The 24603-nt window shown below is 37.3% G+C and overlaps 1 protein-coding gene across 2 annotated transcripts in view; it reads left to right on the top strand.

The window, feature by feature from the left end:
* Window positions 1-24603, top strand: part of enpp4 (ectonucleotide pyrophosphatase/phosphodiesterase 4) — a 30369-nt gene that overhangs the window by 3632 nt on the left and 2134 nt on the right. For both annotated transcript variants that reach the window (XM_061984970.1, XM_061984971.1), the window contains 7 exons: window positions 2510-2747; window positions 7030-7323; window positions 7398-7502; window positions 7582-7780; window positions 9846-10019; window positions 11958-12227; window positions 24250-24603. The exon at window positions 24250-24603 is cut by the window's right edge and continues 2134 nt beyond it. In XM_061984970.1, the coding sequence (XP_061840954.1) occupies window positions 2511-2747; window positions 7030-7323; window positions 7398-7502; window positions 7582-7780; window positions 9846-10019; window positions 11958-12227; window positions 24250-24353 (1383 nt within the window). In that variant the 5' untranslated portion in view covers window position 2510 and the 3' untranslated portion in view covers window positions 24354-24603. The remainder of the gene's footprint in view (window positions 1-2509; window positions 2748-7029; window positions 7324-7397; window positions 7503-7581; window positions 7781-9845; window positions 10020-11957; window positions 12228-24249) is intronic.

Here is a 24603-nt window from a genome sequence, read left to right as displayed (position 1 = left end):
TTTCGAAGCTACAAATTTTCTGCAGTGGTATTTTTTTGCCCTGAATTTTAAAACACTGCATTTGAACAAATAACATTTTTAAACACACATATTTGGCCCACATTGTTCACTAAATCCAAAACCAAAAAAATCCAGCGACATAAATCCAAAAAGCTTTCATAATAAAGACACAAATGAATGAACCTCTGTACTGTCACTAGCCACAGTGTATTGCAGCCTTTGCAAAGATATCAATGCTGTCAAACAACACAGCTCTTAGTGTAAACATACCACTAACTAAACTAGTTTTATCTTTTTAAAGGTTGGAAATATTTTTTTAGATTGCAAGAATGCATATAATGGTATGTGTATTTGCTTTTTATGAAAAACTGTTGAATGTGTATCACTGTGCCTTACGTTTTATTACTGGTTGTGGCAACCTTGTCCACATTGCACCTATTTGCAAAGGCAAATTGTCCGTCATCAGTATGCAGATTTTCTCGTTGGTTGTTTTTTTGGTCTGGTTCCAACTTATTCATGTTCTTTTATGTGTAGAGATTCCAGTTGCCGCAGCTTAAGGTCGCAGGGCGTACTTATTAGCATGTTTGTTCCAAGAGCCAACACAAATGTTGGAAACAAATTCTTCAGATTTTCTGCTCCACGGTCATTGAATAATTTACAAAAGCATCTGAGGTTATCTGAACTGATCGCTTTGGGGGAATTTCAGACCATTTTAAAGGATGGAGAAACTGTTTCTATTGGGTATTGGGCTTGTTTTCATTTGTTTTATTGAAACATTTTATACATTGTTTTGACTTATCACATGTTTTTGTTAATATACAAAACCCAAAACCGGTGAAGTTGGCACGTTGTGTGAATCGTAAATAAAAACAGAATGCAATGATTTGCAAATCCTTCTCAGCTTATATTCAATTGAATAGACTGCAAATACAAGATATTTAATGTTCGAACTTAGAAACTTTTTTTTTTTTGCAAATAATCATTAACTTAGAATTTAATGGCAGCAAGGCATTGCAAAAAAGTTGGCAGAGGGGCATTTTTACCACTGTGTTACATGGCCTTTCCTTTTAACAACACTCAGTAAACATTAGGGAACTGAGGAGACCAATTTTTGAAGCTTTTCAGGTGGAATTATTTCCCATTCTTGCTTGATGTACAGCTTAAGTTGTTCAATAGTCCGGGGTCTTTTTGTGGTATTTTAGGCTGCATAATGCACCTCACATTTTCAATGGGAGACAGGTCTGGACGACAGGCAGACCAGTCTAGTACCCACACTCTTTTACTATGAAGCCATGCTGTTGTAACACATGCAGAATGTGGCTTGGCATTGTCTTGCTCAAATAAGCAGGGGCGTCTATGAAAAAGACGTTGCTTGGATGGCAACATATGTTGCTCCAAAACCTGTATGTACCTTTCAGCATTAATGGTGTCTTCACAGATGTGTAAGTTACCCATGCCTTGGGCACTAATACACCCCCATACCATCACAGATGCTGGCCTTTGAACTTTATCGCCTATAACAGTCCGGATGGTTCCTTTCCTCTTTGGTCCGGAGGACACGACGTCCACAGTTTCCAAAAACAATTTGAAATGTGGACTCGGCAGACCACAGAACACTTTTCCACTTTGCATCAGTCCATCTTAGATGAGCGCAGACCCAGCAAAGCCGGCGGCGTTTCTGGGTGTTGTTGATAAATAAATGGCTTTGGCTTTGCATAGTAGAGTTTTAACTTGCACTTACAGATGTAGCGACAAACTGTAATTACTGACAGTGGTTTTCTGAAGTGTTGCTGAGCCCATGTGGTGATATCCTTTACACACTGATGTCGGTTTATGATGCAGTACCGCCTGAGGGATCAAAGGTCACGTGCATTCAATGTTGGTTTTAAGCTTTGCCGCTTATGTGCAGTGATTTCTCCAGATTCTCTTAACCTTTTGATGATATTACGGACCTGAGATGGTGAAATCCCTAAATTCCTTGCAATAGCTCGTTGAGAAATGTTGTTTTTAAAATTTGCTCACGCATTTGTTCACAAAGTGGTGACCCTCACCCCATCCTTGTTTGTGAAGGACTGAGCACATCACGGAAGCTGCTTTTATACCCAATCATGGAACCCACCTGTTCCCAATTAGCCTGCTCACCTGTGAGATTTTCCGAATAAGTGTTTGATGAGCATTCCTCAACTTTCTCAGTCTTTTTTGCCACTTGTGCCAGCTTTTTTTGAAACATGTTGCAGGCATCAAATTCCAAATGAGCTAATATTTGCAAAAAATAACAACGTTTACCAGTTTGAACATTAAATATCATGTCTTTGCAGTCTATTCACTACAGGTTGAAAAGGATTCGCAAATCATTGTATTCTGTTTTTATTTACAATTTACACAACGTGCCAACTTTACCGGTTTTGTGCTTTGTATTTTTGTTCTATTTTACTACTGTCCGTCTTCCCTTGTCATTTTGTATCAGTTGTGTGCAGTTCCTCCTGACACACACTTGTTTTTCTTTCAGCATGTTCCTCAGAATACAGCTGGGCTTCCTGTATGCTGTTTGCGGTTTGTTGACACAAAGCGCCGCGTCGCCACAGCGCCGTCCCCCGTTGCTGGTGGTGTCGTTCGATGGCTTCCGGGCAGACTACCTGCAGAGGTTCCCTATGCCCAACCTGACGCTCTTGTACAGCCAAGGGGTCCTAGTGGAGCACCTCACCAACGTCTTCATCACAAAGACCTTCCCCAATCACTACAGCCTGGTAAGCCTTGTGCTTCTAAAAGATGCGGGGATATGCCGTTCTTAAAAGGGAACCTGTCCTTTTTTTTGGCTTATCATGAGCACCTGCGAAGGCTGCAAATACTTCTGTGCATGTGATTTCTGGTATATTTTTATAACAAAGATTTCCCTAAATTAATGTTTATGCAGAAGTCTGAGGTGAACTAAATAAAAAATGTTGAAAAAGTAATGTAAATTAGAGATGTGACGTTCGTGAACGAGTCGAGTGTTTTGAACAGCTCTTTTAAGTGAGCGATGGGAACCGGATCACAGTTCGTTTTGGAGACATTTTTCATGCAGATGCAACTTTAGCGTTGGCAATTGCCCACTCTGCATGTGCGTGCCCCCGGACTGGTAACTGGACTAAATAATGACAATTTTGCACTCACAAATGATGTCCTAATTTTTATTGTAGTTGTATTTATACTTTTTGTATCTATTTATTATCATATATGTATTTTTTCTATATTGTTAAAATGCTAAGCATTTTTTTTAGGTGAGGGAACATTCAAACTAGTGATGTCACTGCGGGAGCATGGAAATATGGCTGCTCCTTATGGAATGGTTACATTGAAAACAAAAAAATATATGTACAGACAATATTTCAGAATAATATTTGTGTTTATTAAAATATTCAGATCTACATATTTTCGTATAACTGATACTAGGGATTGGCTCCTTGATTAAAAAAAAAAAAAACTGTTGAAAAAAAGCACTACAGAAACGAGCCAATCTCTTGGAAAGGAATGGCTCCTCCAAGATCCAACTCTCTTCAAAGAGCCATAAATTGTATCAGTGTAAAAAAAATAAAAATAAAAACAATTTTTTTATATGGTAAATGCAAAAAATATGCCATATTTTTCCCAAAAATATTTCCAAGTAGAATATTTGATGTGAAGTAATTGGAGCCTTAAATATGTCAACAATTCATAACACCATTGATTCATTTATTATTTTTTTTTAACAATGACAGTTAAAAAATTAAATAAATTTAATGGCCTTTTTGGCCCCGTTGCACACTGCACACCCAATCTGAAGTGACACAGATCGGATTTTTTTTTGGGCCATTCTTAACGTTTCAAAGTGCTTCAAATCTGATCTTTTGGCATCAGATTCAGGAGGTAGTCAGAATCCGATTGAAATCTGATTTTATCAAATGTGACTTCCGTCTAAACGCAATGCGACCCGAATGTGACTTTTCGTCGGCTTTGGCTGAGCTACGTCACTTGTATGCGCGGGGAAAGACGCTGTCACCAACAAAGAAATAGCGATTGTTGAAGGACCGGAATTGACACTGTGGCGCATTTGCTTACATGTGAGTTGAAAAATAAAGCTAATGTAGATCCACGCTGATGTTCGTGTCTCCTCTACTTAACAGTCAATAAAAGATTAGAATCCTCCCAAATATATTACACTATATACATCCATTCATACATTATATTACTTTAATTTATTTTCACATAAAAAAACACTAATTTTTAAGATGTTGCAACTTTTATTTTATTTTGTAGTAGTAGCGACTTCCTCCCGGTCAACTTTCTTTGTTTTCACTTTATCGAAGTGCGCAGGCAAGTGACGTCCAGGCCACATTGGAGCCACATTGGGGCCTGTGGAGGTTTACACTGGAGTCTAATAAAACACACATTTTACTTGCAGTGTAAACCGTCAGCTGGAAAAAATCATATAAAAAAAAAAATCAGATTTGGGCCACTATGGCCTGCAGTGTAAATGTAGTCTTTGTTAAAAAACAACTAAAGAACACACAAACTATGCAAATATTTCCCAAAAATATTTCGAAGTGGAATATTTGATGTGAAGTAAATGGAGCCTTAAATAAGTAATTAATTCATGCCACCATTGATTCTAAGTCATTATTATATTTTGAGCAATGACAGTTAAAAATACACAATCACTCTAAAATTATTGGGGATCAAAAAGGGCCCCACTCATAACAGTGTTAAAATAAATCATAATTTGTTTCTTTCACTTTCAACATATACGTCTCCAGATAAACTTTATATCTATCTGTGAATTATAAGTTATTATGTTTTTATTTTTTTAATGGCCTTTTGGTAAAAAAAAAAAAAAAAAAAAAAAAAGGTTTTATATATGGCAAACACACAATGCAATATTTTTCCCAAAACTCTTTCAAAGTGAAATAATTGGAGCCTTGTATGCAGGCACGTGCACACATAGGGCCCTATGGGTGCTTGAGCCCCTGCCCTTTTTTGCCTCGTCTTAAAAAGTGCCCTCTGCCTGTGTGTGTGTGTGTTTTTTCTTTTTCTTTAAATAACATTAATAAATTCCTGTCAGGGATGTAAAAAAAAAACCAGCGGTACAAAAACTCCACGTTTTCTTGTAATACCGGGTTGTTTGAGCCTGCCGCTTCCGCCAGAGAGAGAGAGAGAGAGGGCGAGTGAGTGAGTAAGTGAGAGGAGAGAGAGCCAACTGTGCCCCTGAGGAGACGTGACAGTGGAGCAACTTGAACCTGTGAGTTATGGTCTAGTCGCCGTCCACTTATTCAGCATCTAATATGGGTAATATTTCAGAAAAACACTGTATTATTCTATTATTCAATATGTCAGCTTCTGTTTTTGCCGGACGTCGGAGCACGGCGCATCAATTGAGCACGGCACATCAATTCCGCACAGAGCAGAGCGGATCGTGCGGGACAGGAAGTAGTGTACAAAATACATAATAAAACACCGGGTTCATTTTCAAAATAAAATGCACTGTGTTTACGGCGGATCACATTTCTCTCACAGTAGAGGTTTAGATATAAAGTTTATTGTGACTTTGCTATTACTGTGTGGGTTAACAAAATAATAATAATAATAATGATAATAATAACAATAATAATAAGAAGAATAATGATAATGATAATAATAATAATAATAATAGTTATTATTATTGTTATTATTATTATTAATAATAATAATAATTTCAGCATTCTGGGGATATAAGATGTAGGTTATCTGTTAGGAATATTACCATCTGTATTTAAACTTGATTCATGTTGATTATGCCTGCAGCACAATGCCAAAAAAAGTAAGGATACAGAAAAGGAAGGAGAAGGACCGCCAGGAAGCAGCTAAGGGTAGCAGACCTCTTAATGCATGGCTAAAACCAAGTACTAGCACCATAGAAGCCCTGAATTTACATTGAGGAGCATATTTGGGTATGGGTGGCCTCCATCCTACAGCCCTCTACTGGCCCCTGGTCCATATTTTTGGGCCTGTATTGCGTTTCAGTTGTTTAGTCTGAGCATTAAGTGAGAAAGACCATAAGTTACAACTTGATGGTGTTTTCATCAAGTTAAGGGAAGAAGGACAGATTTTCACATTGAAGTTTTTTCCATTTGGGTATTTATTTTTGTATTTTTTTTCAAAGTTCATGTTGCACTGTTCAATGTTCAATATTAAAGTGCTTATCTTTAACAAAAAATAGCCTAATAATAAACCAGTGTTTTGTTGCTTTTCATGTCTTCCAAGCCTATGATAATGTGAATTAACTCATTATGACAATAATTTGTTGACACAAAAGAAATGGCAATCACTTTTACCTACAAAGGACACACAGCTAAGTAGTTAGCTTCCTATTAGCAAATTTAATTTTACATTAATTTCCATATTGTGTAAAGGACCCAAAAATTTTTTCCTGCCCTTTTCTGACTTTGAGCCCCTGCCCCTCTATAATCATGTGCACGTCCCTGCTTGTATGGGTCAGTAATTCAAACCCACATTGATTTTTAATTCATTATTTTTTGAGCAATGACCGTTTTACCTCCCTGCTTGGCACTCAGCATCAAAGGTTGGAATTGGGGGTTAAATCACCAAAAATTATTCCCGGGCGCGGCCACCGCTGCTGCTCACTGCTCCCCTCACCTCCCAGGCGGTGGGGGTGATGGATCAAATGCAGAGGATAATCTCACCACACCTAGTGTGTGTGTGACAATCATTGGTACTTTTTAAATTAAAAAAAGCAGCCTGCGTGGCAGCTTTGAGTTATTAGTGTCAATGTAGTTTCTGATACATTGCACCTTTTTGCTCCTTTACTAACATTGTTCATATATTTTTTTTAAATAAAAAAATTGTGTTTACAATGTGTGTGTGTGTATATATGTGTGGGGTCCTTAAAAAATTTGCTGCGGGCCGCACTTTGGACATACCTGCCATACTAATGTAACGTATCGGAACGACAGGAGAATTAAGTTTTTATTACATTTGAACAAAAACATGTTACACAAGTGTTGCGCTGCTCTACAGATGACGGGACTTTACGCAGAGTCTCACGGCATCCTGGCCAGTGCCATGTATGACCCTGTCAGCCACAAGCACTACAGCGCCGGCAATAACAGCGACCCCATGTGGTGGAATGCGGCGACGCCTTTCTGGATCTCCGTCAACCAAGCCGGCTACACGTCGGCGATCGCAATGTGGCCGGGCTCCGAGGTGGCCATCCGCAACCAAACGCCCTCACACTTCTTACCCTACAGCACTTACGTGACCTTCCAGGAGCGCCTGTCCAACGTGACCAACTGGATCCTGGGAAGCGAGAAGGTAGAACATATCTCCTATGTAGACTTCTACACGTCACGAGTTTGATTGAAATTGTTGCCGTTGTCGCATTCCAGGACGAAGGGGCGCTATTTGGAGCCATCTACTGGGAGGAGCCTGACCACTCAGGCCACATGTTTGGACCTGATGATACTGAGGCCATGGGCAGAGCACTGAAGGATGTAGGAACTTTTCTTACTCAGTTTGCATTAAAGGTTTCTCACGTTCAATCCAAATGCCTCCGTCCGCCTGCGTTCCCAGGTTGACGACAACGTTGGCTTGATGATATCGGAACTGAAAAAGAGCGGCTTGTGGGGGCGCATCGACGTCATGGTGACCAGCGACCACGGCATGGCTCAGTGCTCGGTCGATCGCCTCATACGCCTGGACGACTGCTTACACGCTGACAACTACACCATAGTGGACCTCACCCCTGTCGCCGCCCTCATCCCAAACCGCAGTAAGTATTTTACTTCCACTTTGTCACCTGTTGTTTACATCAGGGGTGTCCAAACTTATTCCACTGAGGGCCGCACACAGAAAAGTCAAGGCATGCAGGGGCCATTTTGATATTTGTATATTTCAGAACCTATGGAATATATAGATTTTTTGACCCTTCAAGTTTGGTCCTGGGCACATGGAAGGCTCGCTCAGCCATGCACATTTTAAAAGTAGGTCATATATAGAGATGACCGATAATATCGGCCGGTCAATATTATCGGCCGATAAATGCTTTAAAATGTAATATCGGAAATTATCGGTATCGTTTTTTTTTATTACCAGTATCGGTTTTTGTTTTGTTTTTTTAATTAAATCAACATAAAAAACACAAGTTAGTGCACCAACCCAAAAAACCTCCCTCCCCCATTGACACTCATTCACACAAAAGGGTTGTTCCCTTCTATTATTAATATTGTGGTTCCTACATTATATATCAATATATATCAATACAGTCTGCAAGGGATACAGTCCGTAAGCACACATGATTGTGCGTGCTGCTGGTCCACTATAGAACTAACATTTAACAGTTAATTTTACTCATTTTCATTAATTACTAGTTGCTATGTAACTGTTTTTACATTGGTTTACTTTCTTTTTTATTCAAGAAATTGTTTTAAATTTATTCATCTTATTTTATTTTATTACTTTTTTTAAAAAGAACCTTATCTTAACCATACCTGGTTGTCCAAATTAGGCATAATAATGTGTTAATTCCACGACTGTATATATTGGTATTGGTATCGGTTGATATCGGTATCTGTAATTAAAGAGTTGAACAATATCGGAATATCGGATATCGGCAAAAAGCCATTATCGGACATCCCTAGTCATATATTATTATTATTGTTTAAATATCAAGATAAACTTTTGGTCTATATCTGTCAATTATAAATGTATTATTATTTTTTTGATGTTTTATACCTAGGGACAAGCGGTAGAAAATGGATGTATGGATGTCCTTTTTGTCAAAACCCTGTTTTTTACAGTAAATATTCAATATTTGCCCCACAAAAAAATTAAAAGTGGAATATTTGATAATAGTAATTGGAGTCTTAAATAGATTTTAATTCATTAATATTTTTTGAGCAGTTACATTCCAAAAAGGGCCCCACTCATTAAAGTGTTAAAAAATGTCATACATTTTATTTTTTTTTTGCTTTCAATGCTTAAATCTATAGATCAAATTTATAATCCGTCGGTTATACATTTTTGTTAGTTTATCATGTTTTTTTTGTATGTTTATTTTATGTTCTTTTTGTCAAAGAAAACTTTTTTTTTGGCAAACACAAAATGTGCAGTTTTCTGCAAAAAATATTTACAAAGTGGCATACTTCATAATAGTAATTGGAGTCTTAAATAGGTCAATAATTCAGAACATTGATTTTAATTCATTATTATTTTTTGAGCAATGACATTTCGAAAAGGCCTCGCCCTTTAAAGTGTTTTAAAAAAGTCATAAATTTTTTTTTTTTTTACTTTCAACGCTTAAAAAACTACTTCAAATCTATTGGTTGATTACACAATTTTATTACTTTTTAATGGTTTTTTTTGTTTGTTTATTTATTGCCCTTTTCGTCAAAGAAAACTTTTTTTTTTATTTGGCAAACACAATATATACAATATTTCCCCCCAAAATATTTTAAAATGGGATATTTGATAATAGTAATCGGAGCCTTAAATGGGTAAAAAATTAATAACATAGATTTTATATAATCTATAAAAATGTTTTGAGCAATGACAGTTTTAAGAAAAAATAAGCCTGCATGACATCTTTGTGTTATTAGAGTTAACATTGCTACTTTTTCTTGTTACGTTTCACCAGTTTTACTCTTTTATTCCACTTTTTTATGTCTTTTTAAAATTTATTTTCATATTATTTTTAGAATGTGCCGCGGGCCGTCAATAAAAATAGCTGCGGGAAACAAATGGTCACCGGGCCATGCTTTGGACACCCCTGGTTTAACTGTTTGCAATGAAAGGCCCAACCAGTTGCTGTTCCTGTTCCTTGTGTGCTTTTACTCCAGGGCCCGAGGCGGTCTTTGCCCTGCTGGATAAGTGCCACCCAAACATGACGGCCTATCTGAAGGAGACCATCCCTGACAGGCTGCACTACCGCAACAACGAGCGCATCCAGCCCATCCTACTGATCGCTGACGAGGGATGGACGATAGTGCGGCATGGGAACAAGCTGCCCAGACGTATGACTTGAAATCGGGCGGCACAATTATTAACATTTTAATCACGGTCATCATTTCGGCTGCCACCGTTAAATGAGGTTGATCGTCGGCGATATGAACGTTTAAAAAGGAGGCTCCGCTGCATATCAAATCAAGCACTTTCACAGTCTGCGGTGACAGAAAAGCAACAGCGGCTCGTCGTGAAGACTTTTAAAGTGGCGTTCGCCCACGCCAGATGCAATTGTGTATGCGCACACAGCCCCATGACCACGCCGACCACCTAACCTTTCCCGGGCCAATGCATAGATGATGTAAATTATATAAATGTGTCAAAGCGATAAAGATTTTATTTCTATCACTATATCGTGAAAATGCATGTGTCCCGCCATTTTTGCAACAAACGCGTCCTCAAGGCAATGTAGCGTCGTCGCTTGCGAGCTAATATCCCTCCACAGTGCAAAGGCGCTTCTAAGTCACTAATCTGCGCCTCCATGGTGAAAAATAAAGTACGTTTCTTACAAGTATTATAATCACTGGAGGACAACAGCTAAACATGCTACACTACACATCGTTCTATATATATGTATGTGTGTGTGTATATATATATATATATATATATATATATATATATGTATATATATATATATATATATATATATATATATATGTATGTGTGTGTATATATATATATATATATATATATGTATATGTGTGTGTATATATATATATATATATATATATGTATATGTATATATATATATATATATATATGTATATATATATATATACATATGTGTATATATATATATATGTGTGTGTGTGTGTGTGTGTATATATATATATATATATATATATATGTATGTACATATATATATATATGTATATAAAATTATATATATATATATATTTGGTAACATTAATAAGTACTTAATAATGACAAATTAAGAGCCAATATATTACTAATTTGCATGTTAATAAGCAACTAATTAATGGTGAATATGTTCCCCATACTAAAGTGTTACCATTTTATATATATATATATATATATATATATATATATATATATATATACCATTTATTTATTTATATATTCATATATATATATATGTATATATATATACCATTTATTTATTTATATATATATATATATATATATTTATGTATTAATATAAATATATTATTAATATATATTTATATATATATTAATATATACATTAAAAAAAAATATATATATCTCTTTTTAAAATTGGCTTCTCATAAAAGAAAACTATATATTTAAAAAAAGATCATAAATCTAATTAGAATTGGGATGATTAAGTATCGGGATGTGAATCGATTTTTTTGTGCACCCATCGTAACGACACCAAGTATATTATCAGCATATTGTCAATATAATATCAATACAGATTAATATTTTTTAGTATAAAAAATAGTTTTTTGTCGTTTTTTTGTTATTATTTACAAAATCAGGACATAAGTCACTGAAAGAGTTTAATCAGAGCCAATAGTATGTTTAGTTATTTTGCACCATTGATTTTTTTAATTTATTTTTCAAAATATATATATTGAAATGAAATAATTTCAAAACCTAACTGAAATTGTTACACCACCAGCCTGTGTTTTTTAATCATTTAATGAGCTTGAAAATATTAACTACTATCAATGTCAACATTGGTTTTGCCAATATTGCCCCTTGGTATTGGACAATACCAAAATGTGTAGTATTGCCCAAAACTAATAAGTGCTAAGTACATTAACGGCCTCCAGCACCATTCAGTAGCTTGTCCACCTTTTGGAAACACTTATGTTTTACCCGACATAATGGATAATAATTGTGATTTAAATATTAATAAAAAAACAAAATTATGATGATCATAATCGTGCAGCCCTAACTCGCAGAGTGACTCGATAAAACTTTGACTCTTCTTAACGTCGATCCCCCTTTGTTCTTGTCCCCAGTGGGCGATCACGGCTACGACAACTCCTTACCCAGCATGCATCCCTTCCTGGCGGCGGCAGGGCCCAGCTTCAAAAAGGGCCTCCGACTGACAAGTATGCAGAGCGTGGACATTTACCCGCTCATGTGCCACCTGCTCGGCGTGCCCCCGCAGCCCAACAACGGCACCCTGGGCAACGTCCTGGGAATGCTGGTGTCTGCAGACTACTGGAGTGCGCCCGTGGTCGTGGGCCTGGTGCTGGGTGTCCTTATCACGCTCGCCACCATACCTGGTAAGGGTGTCCGCTTCCGAATCACACGCACTATTAGTTTTGTCATAAGTATCGAGACCAACAAAATACATCCATACTTGCTTTTTTTGCTGTCTTAAAAAATTATCCATTGTTTTTAAATATATACCTAATTGTGGAAGCCTATCACAAATGCAAATTGGGTGCATCCGGTTCGCCCTCGCTCATACACAAAATATCATGGAAATGTGGCGGTGTAGCATACTTAAGGTGTGGCGTAACTCCGCTTCACAACACACCTCATACCAGCCTGCTTTGCCAGCGAATAAGACGCAGCAGAAATGATCTATATAGATAGATAGTATTTTATATGTTATATAATGCAGGAAAAGGTACATTAAGGCTGCACAATTCTAAGAAAAAACCTAATTGCGATTTTGCTCTCTAAAATTGTAATTTCGATTGGCGAATTTCTGTATTTTATACATAGAAATGCAAAAAAGTGTGAAAATAGGAGAAGGAAGACATGTTACTTTTAGACTGTCAATCTGCATATGATTGTCTCAAGGTGCCACACAATATATCATTATGCAATCATTTACTTTCAAAAATATTTGACTTTATGCAGGCAGATTCATAGCTTTTGTCTACATCATGCTCTTAACCTGAGGAAATATTCGATAACTTTACAGTGGTTAGAGTGCCCGCCCTAAGATTGGTAGGTGGTGAGTTGAAACCCCGGCCGAGTCATACCAAAGACTATAAAAATGGGACCCATTACCTCCCTGCTTGGCACTCAGCATCAAGGGTTGGAATTGGGGGTTAAATAACCAAAAATGATTCCGGGCGTGGCCACCGCTGCTGCTCACTGCTCCCCTCACCTCCCAAGTGGTGAGAGGAGGGGTGGTAATGGGTCAAATGCAGAGGATAATCTCACAACACCGAGTGTGTGTGTGTGACAATCATTGGTACTTTATAATGTAAACATAACATATCATAGTAATGCAATGTAATCATAAATGACAAATGGGTTATACTTGTATAGCGCTTTTCTACCTTCAAGGTACTCAAAGCGCTTTGACAGTATTTCCACATTCACCCATTCACACACACATTCACACACTGATGGCGGGAGCTGCCATGCAAGGCGCTAACCAGCAGCCATCAGGAGCAAGGGGTGAAGTGTCTTGCCCAAGGACACAACGGACGTGACTAGGATGGTAGAAGGTGGGGATTGAACCCCAGTAACCAGCAACCCTCCGATTGCTGGCACAGCCACTCTACCAACTACGCCACGCCGTCCCCAAAACACATAATAATAATGCAAGTAACCATTTAGGGGAATAGTGAAGTGAACAATTTTTATATAGTTATATTCTCTCTAGAGACTCAAAGCGTTTTACATAGTGAAAGCCATTATCTACATCTTTAAGTTACATTCAAACCAGTGTGGGTAAAGTGTCTTGCCTAAGGACACAACGGCAGTGACGCGGATGGTGGAGTGTAAACTTTTATTTCTCATTACCGTTGAATTGTTTACCCTTGTACTGTAATCGGAAGATAAATAACTTAGGCCATGTCCACACGAACACGGAGAGTTTCAAAAACACATATTTGGGGTTAAAACGATCTCCATTCACACAAGTGTAGTTTCAAAAGTGTCTATGTCTACACACAAACACATACATACACCTGCTGTCATGCACACTTTGTCCAATCAGAAACCTGAAAAAAGCAGCAATATCTGACTTGGTGGCATTATTATGTTTATTTTGACGTACAATGACATGTACGTTATCTTTAAAACCAGCCTGCATGTACACAGAGCCCTGAGAACATTGTTAAAGAGCGAATGCACGCCTGTGCTGCTGAAACCCAACACTCATAGAATTAAAACATGTTCAGCAACATGGTGATGTATTACATGTGCAGTGAAGTCTACATTATTTCTAAAATCAGCACGCACTAACGAGCCAAGCAAAACCATTTTGCATGTTTAAGGGAATTATAAAGCATTTAATCATCAATATAGTACATGTGTAAAGAAGCGTATATTGTCAGTACACATGACAAGGAGGACGCTACATTATGTTTTTTTTCTTTAGTTGCTTGGTCGCTTTTTACTCCATCTACAAAAATGGAAGCAACACACATAAGTTAACTTCATGATTTGTCATTAAACAAGGACTAAAAACATAAGATAATGTTACACCTTTCTTATGACACAGAGCAAAAAGTCTTGCTTGTCAAAGTTGTCCCATCAGGTGGAGGTTCGACAGCGATCATAACCAAAACAGCTGACTGTCATTACCACTGGCGGGAGTGTCACAAAGCCCATTTTGATGTGTCTTTGTTATTAATGTTGAGTGAAAAGAGCAGCATGTTTACGTTCAAACATACATTAAATCCTCTTATAGTGTGTTTAAAGGCAGCAAGACAGTGTTGTTGAGCTTGGAAGTGACAGCGCACAACCGTGACGTCATCACAAGTCTCAGTTTGTGCCGTGTACACGCATACGCTAAGCGGAGAGTTTTGGAACTCTACACTTTGGCCGGCGTTTGTAAAAGTCTGTGTTTTTAAAGACAAAAGTATGACTCTGCGTGCATGTCTTTGGAGGTGGGACATGCACCTGGGGATAAGTTGATTGGCAACACTAAATTGGCCCTAGTGTGTGAATGTGAGTGTGAAAGTTGTCTGTCTATATGTGTTGGCCCTGCGATGAAGTGGCGACTTGTCCAGGGTGTACCCCGCTTTCCGCCCGATTGTAGCTGAGATAGGCTCCAGCGCCCCCCGCGACCCCAAAAAGGGAATAAGCGGTAGAAAATGGATGGATGAATGACTCTGCGTGTGGACAAGAGGCCTAAACGCAGAGATAAGTATGCGTTTATTAAGTATCTGTGTTTGTGTGGACATGGTCTTAGTCATCCTAAATAAATAATACAACAACAATTTAAAAGGACTCATCTTTATAAGGAAAATGTTAACCAAAATAAATATTGACTATCTTAAAGGGCATTTTGTTCCCGGTTGAAAAAACTATGTAGGGTTTTTTTCTTTTTTTCTCTCTTGGTTTTCATGCACTGCTCATTCGTCCGTGTTGATGGGCTCATATTGCCCATTCTGGATGAAGCTAAAATATTCCCACATCTGTTACCTTTTTTCTTTTTTACTCTTAAATTTTGTATCTTTCTTTTTGTATCATGAGGAGCGACGCTCGCTGTACGTGCTTCCTGTGTGTGTATAAGAAGGTCTTGCTCTCCCCCCACCAAGGCAAAGATTGTGAAGGATTAAAGTAGCAGTAGAGTGGAAAAACAAGTTGACTTCTAAATGCTTATTTGTGTTTCATTGTATACATGAAATCATATCCAATTATATTTACAATCCGCAAAGTATGTAAAAAAAATACCGTCTAAAATGCTACAAATTCTGTGAGCCATTTTGATTATTCCGCTCGGAATATCTTCTGCAATTTCCGTAGATTCTACATCACTGGTGTAACGCTTTTGCAGTCTGACCATATTATTAGATCAGTCATACTGGAGATATGCAATATTTGAAGATAGATGTGTTGTTTATCATTCACAATCTTTATGTAAGACAAGAACACATATGCTTGGCTTTTTTATGCATTCAAAATTGTAAATAAATAGCTAACAATTGAGTCAACAGATGGAGGATCCTCTCATTATACTCTCTAAAAACATCCAGAAAGCGGCAACAGTTCTCTATTTACATGTCGTGACCTGAAAATTAACCAAATGTGAGTTATATTGTTATTATAAGCGCTAACGCAGACGGACTATTTTAGCGGCGCCTTGATAGCAATGAGCTAATGCTATCTTACGCTGCTATTGACACACTGAGCCGACAGCTGCTTCTGCTTCGTCTCAAACTTGCTAAAAGTAAATTCTAGATTAGAATTCATGCATCTCTCACCTGCTAGTAGACAAATGTGGCCATGGACCGACAGGCTGGTCCACTTTCACATCCCCTAAAATGGCGAAAAAAACCACAAAAAGACGCTAGATTCAGCAAGTTTTTTAACCCTTCGTGAGGATTGTGACTGAGTCTTCATCTTAACGGAATTATGTGAGCGTCCCGTCGGTCGACATCTCAGCGAGAGTGGGAATATTACAATAGGTGTTTGTTTTATTATGGTTTATTATAGTTAGTTTGTATGTTTAGCACCAAACAATGCTGCTGATGCTATAGTGTCTCAATAAAGCTACATCCATTTAGCACTTGGCTTCTAAAACTTATTGCTCATCCTCTTTGTGTTCAGGCTAGAAAATATAAGGTCCTGGATCATAATTTTTCCAAAAGTATTCGTTGGCTCTTACAAAGTCTGCTTGATTAGCATTGTTGTTGATGGGGAAGGGATCTGTGACTTGCTTCCTCATCCCTCAAAATGGCTCGGGAATCTCCGTGAGATTGATACTATTTTGATCATATCAATTAATTTGCCACCTGTGTAAGTCTTTTGGTGTCATAAATAATAGCTTCGATATAGAGGCAACTTGTTTTTCTACTCTACTGGTACTTTAAGAAGAGGGCTCACTCCGGGCTCACAGTAATTCTACTGTTAGATAAACACGCTTAGGTACTGAGAGCGATGCAGAGAGTGAGACCTCTTTCTCCCTGTTCCACTAAGAAAACAAACACAAACAGACATAGCAGTTTATCGATGCCGGCAAACTATTTTGACTTTATTGTTCGATTGATTGACCTTTTGACTATCGGCCCAGACCTAGTCACCATTGAAACTTTTTCCAATAAACGTGGTGTTTGTCATTAGTGTACTGGCTGCCTCCATTGTAGAGCTCACAAACTGTCTGTTTCTCAAACACGTGTAATTGGCCAGGAGGCAATGGACGCCAGTGTCAACAATTCTGATGGGTCAACATGTCGTCACTTAAATGATGGTGACTTCTGAGGAAAAAAAAAAACAACCTCCGCCCCTGGCGGTTATTTAACTCACGAATTAAAACTTCAATGGCGATTCGATGGCGATCAGTCGTGCAGCCCGAGTAGATATTAAGTGAAAGAGCGGTGTATCTTGCATCATGCAAAAACAAGCGGTCACAAAAGTATTTGCAGTGAGAGTAAGAGAGCAGATCCGCCACCACAAGCCCAGGGAGCGTGCATGTATGTATATGTATTTGTGTGTGTGTGTTTGTTTATATTATATTATATATATATATATATATATATATATATATATATATATATATATATATATATATATTTATATATATGTGTATATATATATGTATATATACACACGTATATGTATGTGTATATATATATATATGTATATATATATATATATATATATATATATATATATATATATATATATATATATACGGTATATATATACTAAGGGTGTGGGAAAAAATCGATTCGAATTTGAATCGCGATTTTCACGTTGTGCGATTCAGAATCGATTCTCATTTTTAAAAAATCAATGTATTTTTTTTTTTTTTTTTTTTTTTTAATTAATCAATCCAACAAAACAATACACAGCAATACCATAACAATGCAATCCAATTCCAAAACCAAACCTGACCCAGCAACACTCAGAACTGCAATAAACAGAGCAATTGAGAGGAGACACAAACACGACACAGAACAAACCAAAAGTAGTGAAACAAAAATTAATATTATCAACAACAGTATCAATATTAGTTACAATTTCAACATAGCAGTAATTAAAAATCCCTCATTGACATTATCATTAGACATTTATAAATAAATAAAATAAAAAAAGAACAATAGTGTCACAGTGGCTTACACTTGCATCGCATCTCATAAGCTTGACAACACACTGTGTCCAATATTTTCACAAAGATAAAATAAGTCATATTTTTGGTTCATTTAATAGTTAAAACAAATTTACATTATTGCAATCAGTTGATAAAACATTGTCCTTTACCATTATAAAAGCTTTTTACAAAAATCTACTACTCTGCTTGCATGTCAGCAGACTGGGGTAGATCCTGCTGAAATCCTATGTATTGAATGAATAGAGAATCGTTTTGAATCGGGAAAATATCGTTTTTGAGTCTAGAATCGCGTTGAATCGAAAAAAAAAAATCGATTTAGAATCAAATCGTGACCCCAAGAATCGATATTGAATCAAATCGTGGGACACCCAAAGATTCGCAGCCCTAATATACACACATTTATATGTATGTGTATATATGTATACATCCATCCATCTATTTTCTACCGCTTATTCCCTTTGGGGTCGTGGGGGGCGCTGGAGCCTATCTCAGCTGCAATCGGGCGGAAGGCGGGGTACACCCTGGACAAGTCGCCACCTCATCGCAGGGCCAACACAGATAGACAGACAACATTCACACTCACATTCATACACTAGGGCCAATTTAGTGTTGATATGTATACATATATGTGTATATATACATATATATTACGGTATATATGTGTATATATGTATACAGTACATATATGTGTATATATGTATACAGTACATATATGTGTATATATGTATACATATATGTGTATATATACATATATATTATATGTATATGTATGTATGTATGTACAGTCGTAGTCAAAAGTTTACATACAATTATAAAGAACATAATGTCATGGCTGTCTTGAGTTTCCAATAATTTCTACAACTCTTATTTTTTTGTGATAGAGTGATTGGAGCACATACTTGTTGGTCACAAAAAACATTCATGAAGTTTGGCTCTTTTATGAATTTATTTTGGGTCTACTGAAAATGTGACCAAATCTGCTGGGTCAAAAGTATACAAACAGCAATGTTAAGATTTGGTTACATGTCCCTTGGCAGGTTTCACTGCCAAGGGACATGTAACGCTTTTGGTAGCCACCCACAAGCTTCTGGCAAGTTTGTGGTTGAATTTTTGACCACTCCTCTTGACAAAATTGGTCAGCTAAATGTGTTGGTTTTCTGACATGGACTTGTTTCTTCAGCATTGTCCATACGTTTAAGTCAGGACTTTGGGAAGAACATGTCATGTCTGGGCCAGTTTTGCTGCTTGTGGATGACTACCAAAAGCGCCTTATTGCAGTGAAACTTGCCAAGGGACATGTAACCAAATATTAACATTGCTGTATGTATACTTTTGACCAAGCAGGTTTGGTCACATTTTCAGTAGACTCATAATAAATTCAAAAAAGAACCAAACTTCATGAATGTTTTTTGTGACCAGCAAGTATGTGCTCCAATGACTCTATCACAAAAAATAAGAGTTGTAGAAATTATTGGAAACTCAAAACAGCCATGACATTATGTTCTTTACAAGTGTATGTAAACTTTTGACCACGACTGTATATATGTATGTATGTACCGGTGTGTGTGTGTGTGTGTGCGTATGTGTGTATATATATATATATATATATATATATATATATATATATATATATATATATATATATATATATATATATATATATATATATATATATATATATATATATATCCATCCATCCATCCATTTTCTACCGCTTATTCCCTTTGGGGTCGCGGGGGGCGCTGGAGCCTATCTCAGCTACAATCGGGCGGAAGGCGGTGTACACCCTGGACAAGTCGCCACCTCATCGCAGGGCCAACACAGATATACATATACACACACACCGGTATGTGTGTGTGTGTGTGTGTGTGTGTGTATGTATGTATGTATATATATATATTAGGGCTGCAGCTAACGATTATTTTTCTATCGATTAATCTATAGATTTTTTTTCGATTAATCGGTTAATCTATAGATTATTTTTTTCGATTAATCTATAGATTATTTTTCCTTTTACCGATTATTTTTTTTTATTTAAAATTAAGATGAAAAAAATAAATTTAGGCCAGTTTTTTCAAAAGGCATGGCTTTTATTTCCAAAAAAAAAAAGTATGGCCACTCAGTCAACATTGAAAACATGGCAAAACATTCTGTAACACTGTAAACATTTGTGCCAATCTAAATATTCTGGAGCACTGTAAACATTAAGTATTTCTTTTAAAATGTGCAAAATAAACATCCAGTCCAACACAGTACACTATAACCAATTCTACTCATTCCAGTGAGTGACTAACAGTTGTAATGAAGAAAGGTTAGCATGTCTACATGCTCTGGGGTGAGGCTGGTTCTTTTCTTGTTTACAATATTCCCAGCAGCTGAAAATAGGCGCTCAGAAGGGGTCGATGTGGCTGGAACTGAGAGGTAAGACCGAGCCAGCATTGCCAGATTTGGAAACCTTGCCTGATGTTCTTTCCACCATTTTAATGGGTTTTCATCCTTGGAAATGGGGGATTCTCCAAAATAAGACACTAACTCGTTTCTGACCATTTCAGCATCATTACTGTCATTGTTGTCTTCCTCATTGTTGCTGAGTTCATCTGAATCTGAGCCAAGAAGTGTGTCTAGTAAAGATACAGGCCGCCTGTCAGCATCTGGTCTTTCCACTTGCATTGCTGTGCCCTGTTGAGCGTGTGTCTCCTTTTCCCTTCTTTTCTCCTCCAGAACTATTGCATGCAGCTTGTATTGAACTTTTAAACACTCATCTGCAGTCAGGAATTTCAGCTTCCTGAATCGTGGGTCAAGTGCAGCTGCTAATATGCACACATTTGGTCCATCATCTTTGAATGTGGTCTCGGCTTCCCACCTGGATGTTATCTCACGTGCAGCAGTGACCTGGAAACACTTGATTGATGCATTTTCAAAAGCAGTTTGTGTAGCCTTCCGAAGCCCTTTGACCAGCAGAGGGACAGCGGAAACTGTTACATAAGATTCTCCACTCAGGTACACAGTTGCACATTCAAAAGGTTTCAGAACTTGTTCAAGTTCTTCAAGCAAGCTCCACTGGTCAGCCTTAAGATCCAGAAAATGCTTCCCTCTTTGAGTGACCTCCGGATCTGACAGAGTTGCTGTTATTGGCCACCTCTGCTCAAGCAGGCGACTAATCATGTAAAAGGAACTGTTCCATCTCACAGACACATCTTGTATGAGGCTGTGGTCTGGAGAACCCATTTGTTTTTGCTTAACCTTTAGTTTTGTACTGGATAGCTCACTTTTTCTGAAGTGCTCGACCAAACTTCTTGCTGCTCCTAAAGCTCTGCTGATGTGGTTGTCCTTTAGAGCATGGTTAACTACAAGCTGTAGAGTATGGCCAACACATCTGAGGGATGAAACACCATGTCTTTCCTCAAGAACTCTTAAAGCTGCAACAACATTTGCAGCATTGTCATGTACAATGACTTGTACTAGTTTTATGTTTATTTCAAACTTATTGACAACATCCTCAATCCAAGAGGCAATGTTTTCTGCAGTGTGCTTTTCATTGAGGGGCATTGTTGTCAAGTTAATTGATGTAAGCTCCCACTCATCATTAACAAAGTGAATGGTGACACCAAGGTAAGCTTCAGTGGCCATACTTGTCCATGCATCAGTTGTGAGTGTCAGTTTTCCTTCCACATTTTTCAGGATTGCTTTGACTTCATTCATTTTATTTGTGTATTTTTGCTCCATAAGCTTAGTGAAGTGGGTTCTTGATGGTAGTGTGTAGCCAGAGTGAAACCGTTGATCATTTTTTTAAACCCTTCCCCTTCTACCATATTTAATGGCCTCATGTCTATGACCATCATTTCCAGGACACCATCAGTCAGGTCAGCGGCCACTTGGGGTGTGCATTCAGTCCCATGCCTCTTTGGAAAAAAATCCTGGACACTGCTTTGTCGTTTGCTGCAACATAAGAGACAACAATTAATTTTCATTTTAAATATACCCAAATACAGCTTACTTTAATACAAAAGGTTAATTAAACTACACACATTATCTTGTTAAATTGGTTTAATAACACAACAATGATAGTATGATTAAAGTGAAGTTAATTGTTCGTTTGTACATAGTATATGTAACTGTTAATGTTGTAAAAGGTATTTGCACAACTTATTAACGTTAGCGTTAAAGATAGTATATGTAACTGTTAATGTTGTAAAAGGTATTTGCACAACTTATTAACGTTAGCGTTAAAGATAGTATATGTAACTGTTAATGTTGTAAAAGGTATTTGTACAACTTATTAACGTTAGCGTTAAAGAGGAGCGCGTCTTTGTAAACACTGAACAGGCACGCCAAACGCGCCTCTCAGAGCGAAACGGTGCTTTAGTTTATGAATTTACAACGCAGATACAAATGACACATTCATGTTTTTTTGTAATGATGACAACGTATACTCACGCGGATGATTGACTCGTTGATGGTGATGGGAAGAATGCTGTCGGATGTTTTCTTTTTAGATGCTCGTTCATAGCCGTTGTGCTGCTGTGATACGCCATTTCCGCTCGACACAGTGTGCATAAAACAACATTATTAGGCCGTTTATTAAAATACTCCCACACTTTTGACGACTTTTGGCGTGTTTTTTTCCCCTCGCTCGCATCGTTTGCTCTGCGCTCCGCCATGACAGTGGTGTGACGTAAATATGCGACGCGCCGACGCACAAAAATGACGTCAACGTATTTACGTAACCGATGACGTCGACGCGTCGACGTAGTCGACGCGTAGTTTCAGCCTTAATATATATACACACACACACACACACACATACATGCCGGTACATACTTTTTAATAATAATAATAATAATGGATTAGATTTATATCATACTTGCCAACCCTCCCGAATTTTCCGGGAGACTCCCGAAATTCAGCGCCTCTCCCGAAAACCTCCCGGGACAAATATTCTCCCGAAAATCTCCCGATTTTCAGCCGGAGCTAGAAGACACGCCCCCTCTAGCTCCATGCGTACCTGAGTGAGGACAGCCTTTTTTCATGACGGGAGGACCACAGGGTGACAAGAACTAAATCATCCAGACTAGAGATAAATTGTATTATTATGTTTATCTTACCTAAAAATAAATACATTTATTAATTTAAATAAAACAACTAAATACATGTTTACTATATTTTGCTAAAAACATCAAAACTAATTGTATTTTTATTTGTATTTTTTCCTGACTCCTTATTACATCCAGCCATAGAATTATACATTAAAATAAACATATTTGAAATAATTGATTTTAAATTATCATAATAATTCATTTAAAATGACCATATTTAATTATTAAAATAATTGCTTGTTTATCAACAACTTTAGCATTTTATTCATTACATTTTGAAACTCTCAGAAGCCAAGTTATTTTATATTCCTTAATATTTATTTATGCAAGTTTGAAGTATCAATTATCTAAACACAGTTTTGTTTGCATATTTTCAGAATGTAGATATCTATATCTATATATATATATATATATGTATGTATGAAATACTTGACTTGGTGAATTCTAGCTGTCAATATACTCCTCCCCTCTTAACCACGCCCTCAACCCCGCCCCGCCCCACCCCAGACCACGCCCCCACCCCCCACCTCCCGAAATTGGAGGTCTCAAGGTTGGCAAGTATGTTTATATAGCGCTTTTCTAGACACTCAAAGCGCTTCACAGAGAAGTGAGATGACCTTACATGGCACATTGTAGAAATAAAATAAACAAAAAAACCTGCAAAATAAAGCAAAATGTTGATGCTAATAACGAATAAAAACACAATGATTTGTCTTTAAAAAAAATGTTTTCGCTTTTATATTACAAATGACATGATGATGTCACTCTACCACCATATTAAAATAATTTTAATACCAATTGTGTTTGTTTTGTAAACTTGAAGTCTCCACACCACTGTTTTTTTTAGAATGTAAAATTGTTATTTATGAGCACATAAGCACTGTATTGTTTTGCTTATTTACTGGGAGGTTATACAACACAACTTTTGTTTTTAATCTTGAAAGCTGATGCTGCAATTAAAATTATTTTCAAAGAGATACTGAAGGCACAGTGACATTAAATACAGTTTTCAATAAAGTAGTGAATCTTCAAGTACACTGGTTCAGTTTTTTCTTTTTTTCTCTTATATGTAACGAGAATTGTGGAAAACCATAAGTATGGTATGGACTACTGAAGTTCTGGTATCATGACAACCCTACACTCTGTATATGAAGTGAAACACTGTCGTTTGTTTTTCCACAGTCCTGTTCAAGCTGATTGGACGCTTGGGCCGGCCGCCATCCCTCCAACCGTTCCAGAGACTTGAAATTGAACACAGCGACGACGACGAAGCTTTGCTGGAGTAATACCAGCCTGGCTCACTCAGGTCTATTGGTGCCTGCTCGTGCACTTTACCCACGCGGAACACTTTTAGGTCACGCTGTTCTTCTGAAAACACCCCCGGGCTTATCTTGAAGACAAAAAAAAAAATGCCGTTTGATGAGGTCGTAGGTGGAAATAATCGTTCAGCCTTTTTCTATACCTACCAAGCTGGAGCAAAGCTATCAAAACCGGTTCCCATGTTGCATAAGCTGCGTTAGTCAGTGATTTCTGGTG

Source organism: Nerophis lumbriciformis, linkage group LG23 (genome assembly GCF_033978685.3).
Source record: "Nerophis lumbriciformis linkage group LG23, RoL_Nlum_v2.1, whole genome shotgun sequence".
In the NCBI taxonomy this organism is placed as follows: Eukaryota; Metazoa; Chordata; class Actinopteri; order Syngnathiformes; family Syngnathidae; genus Nerophis; species Nerophis lumbriciformis.
This window is presented reverse-complemented; position numbering and strand designations above follow the sequence as displayed.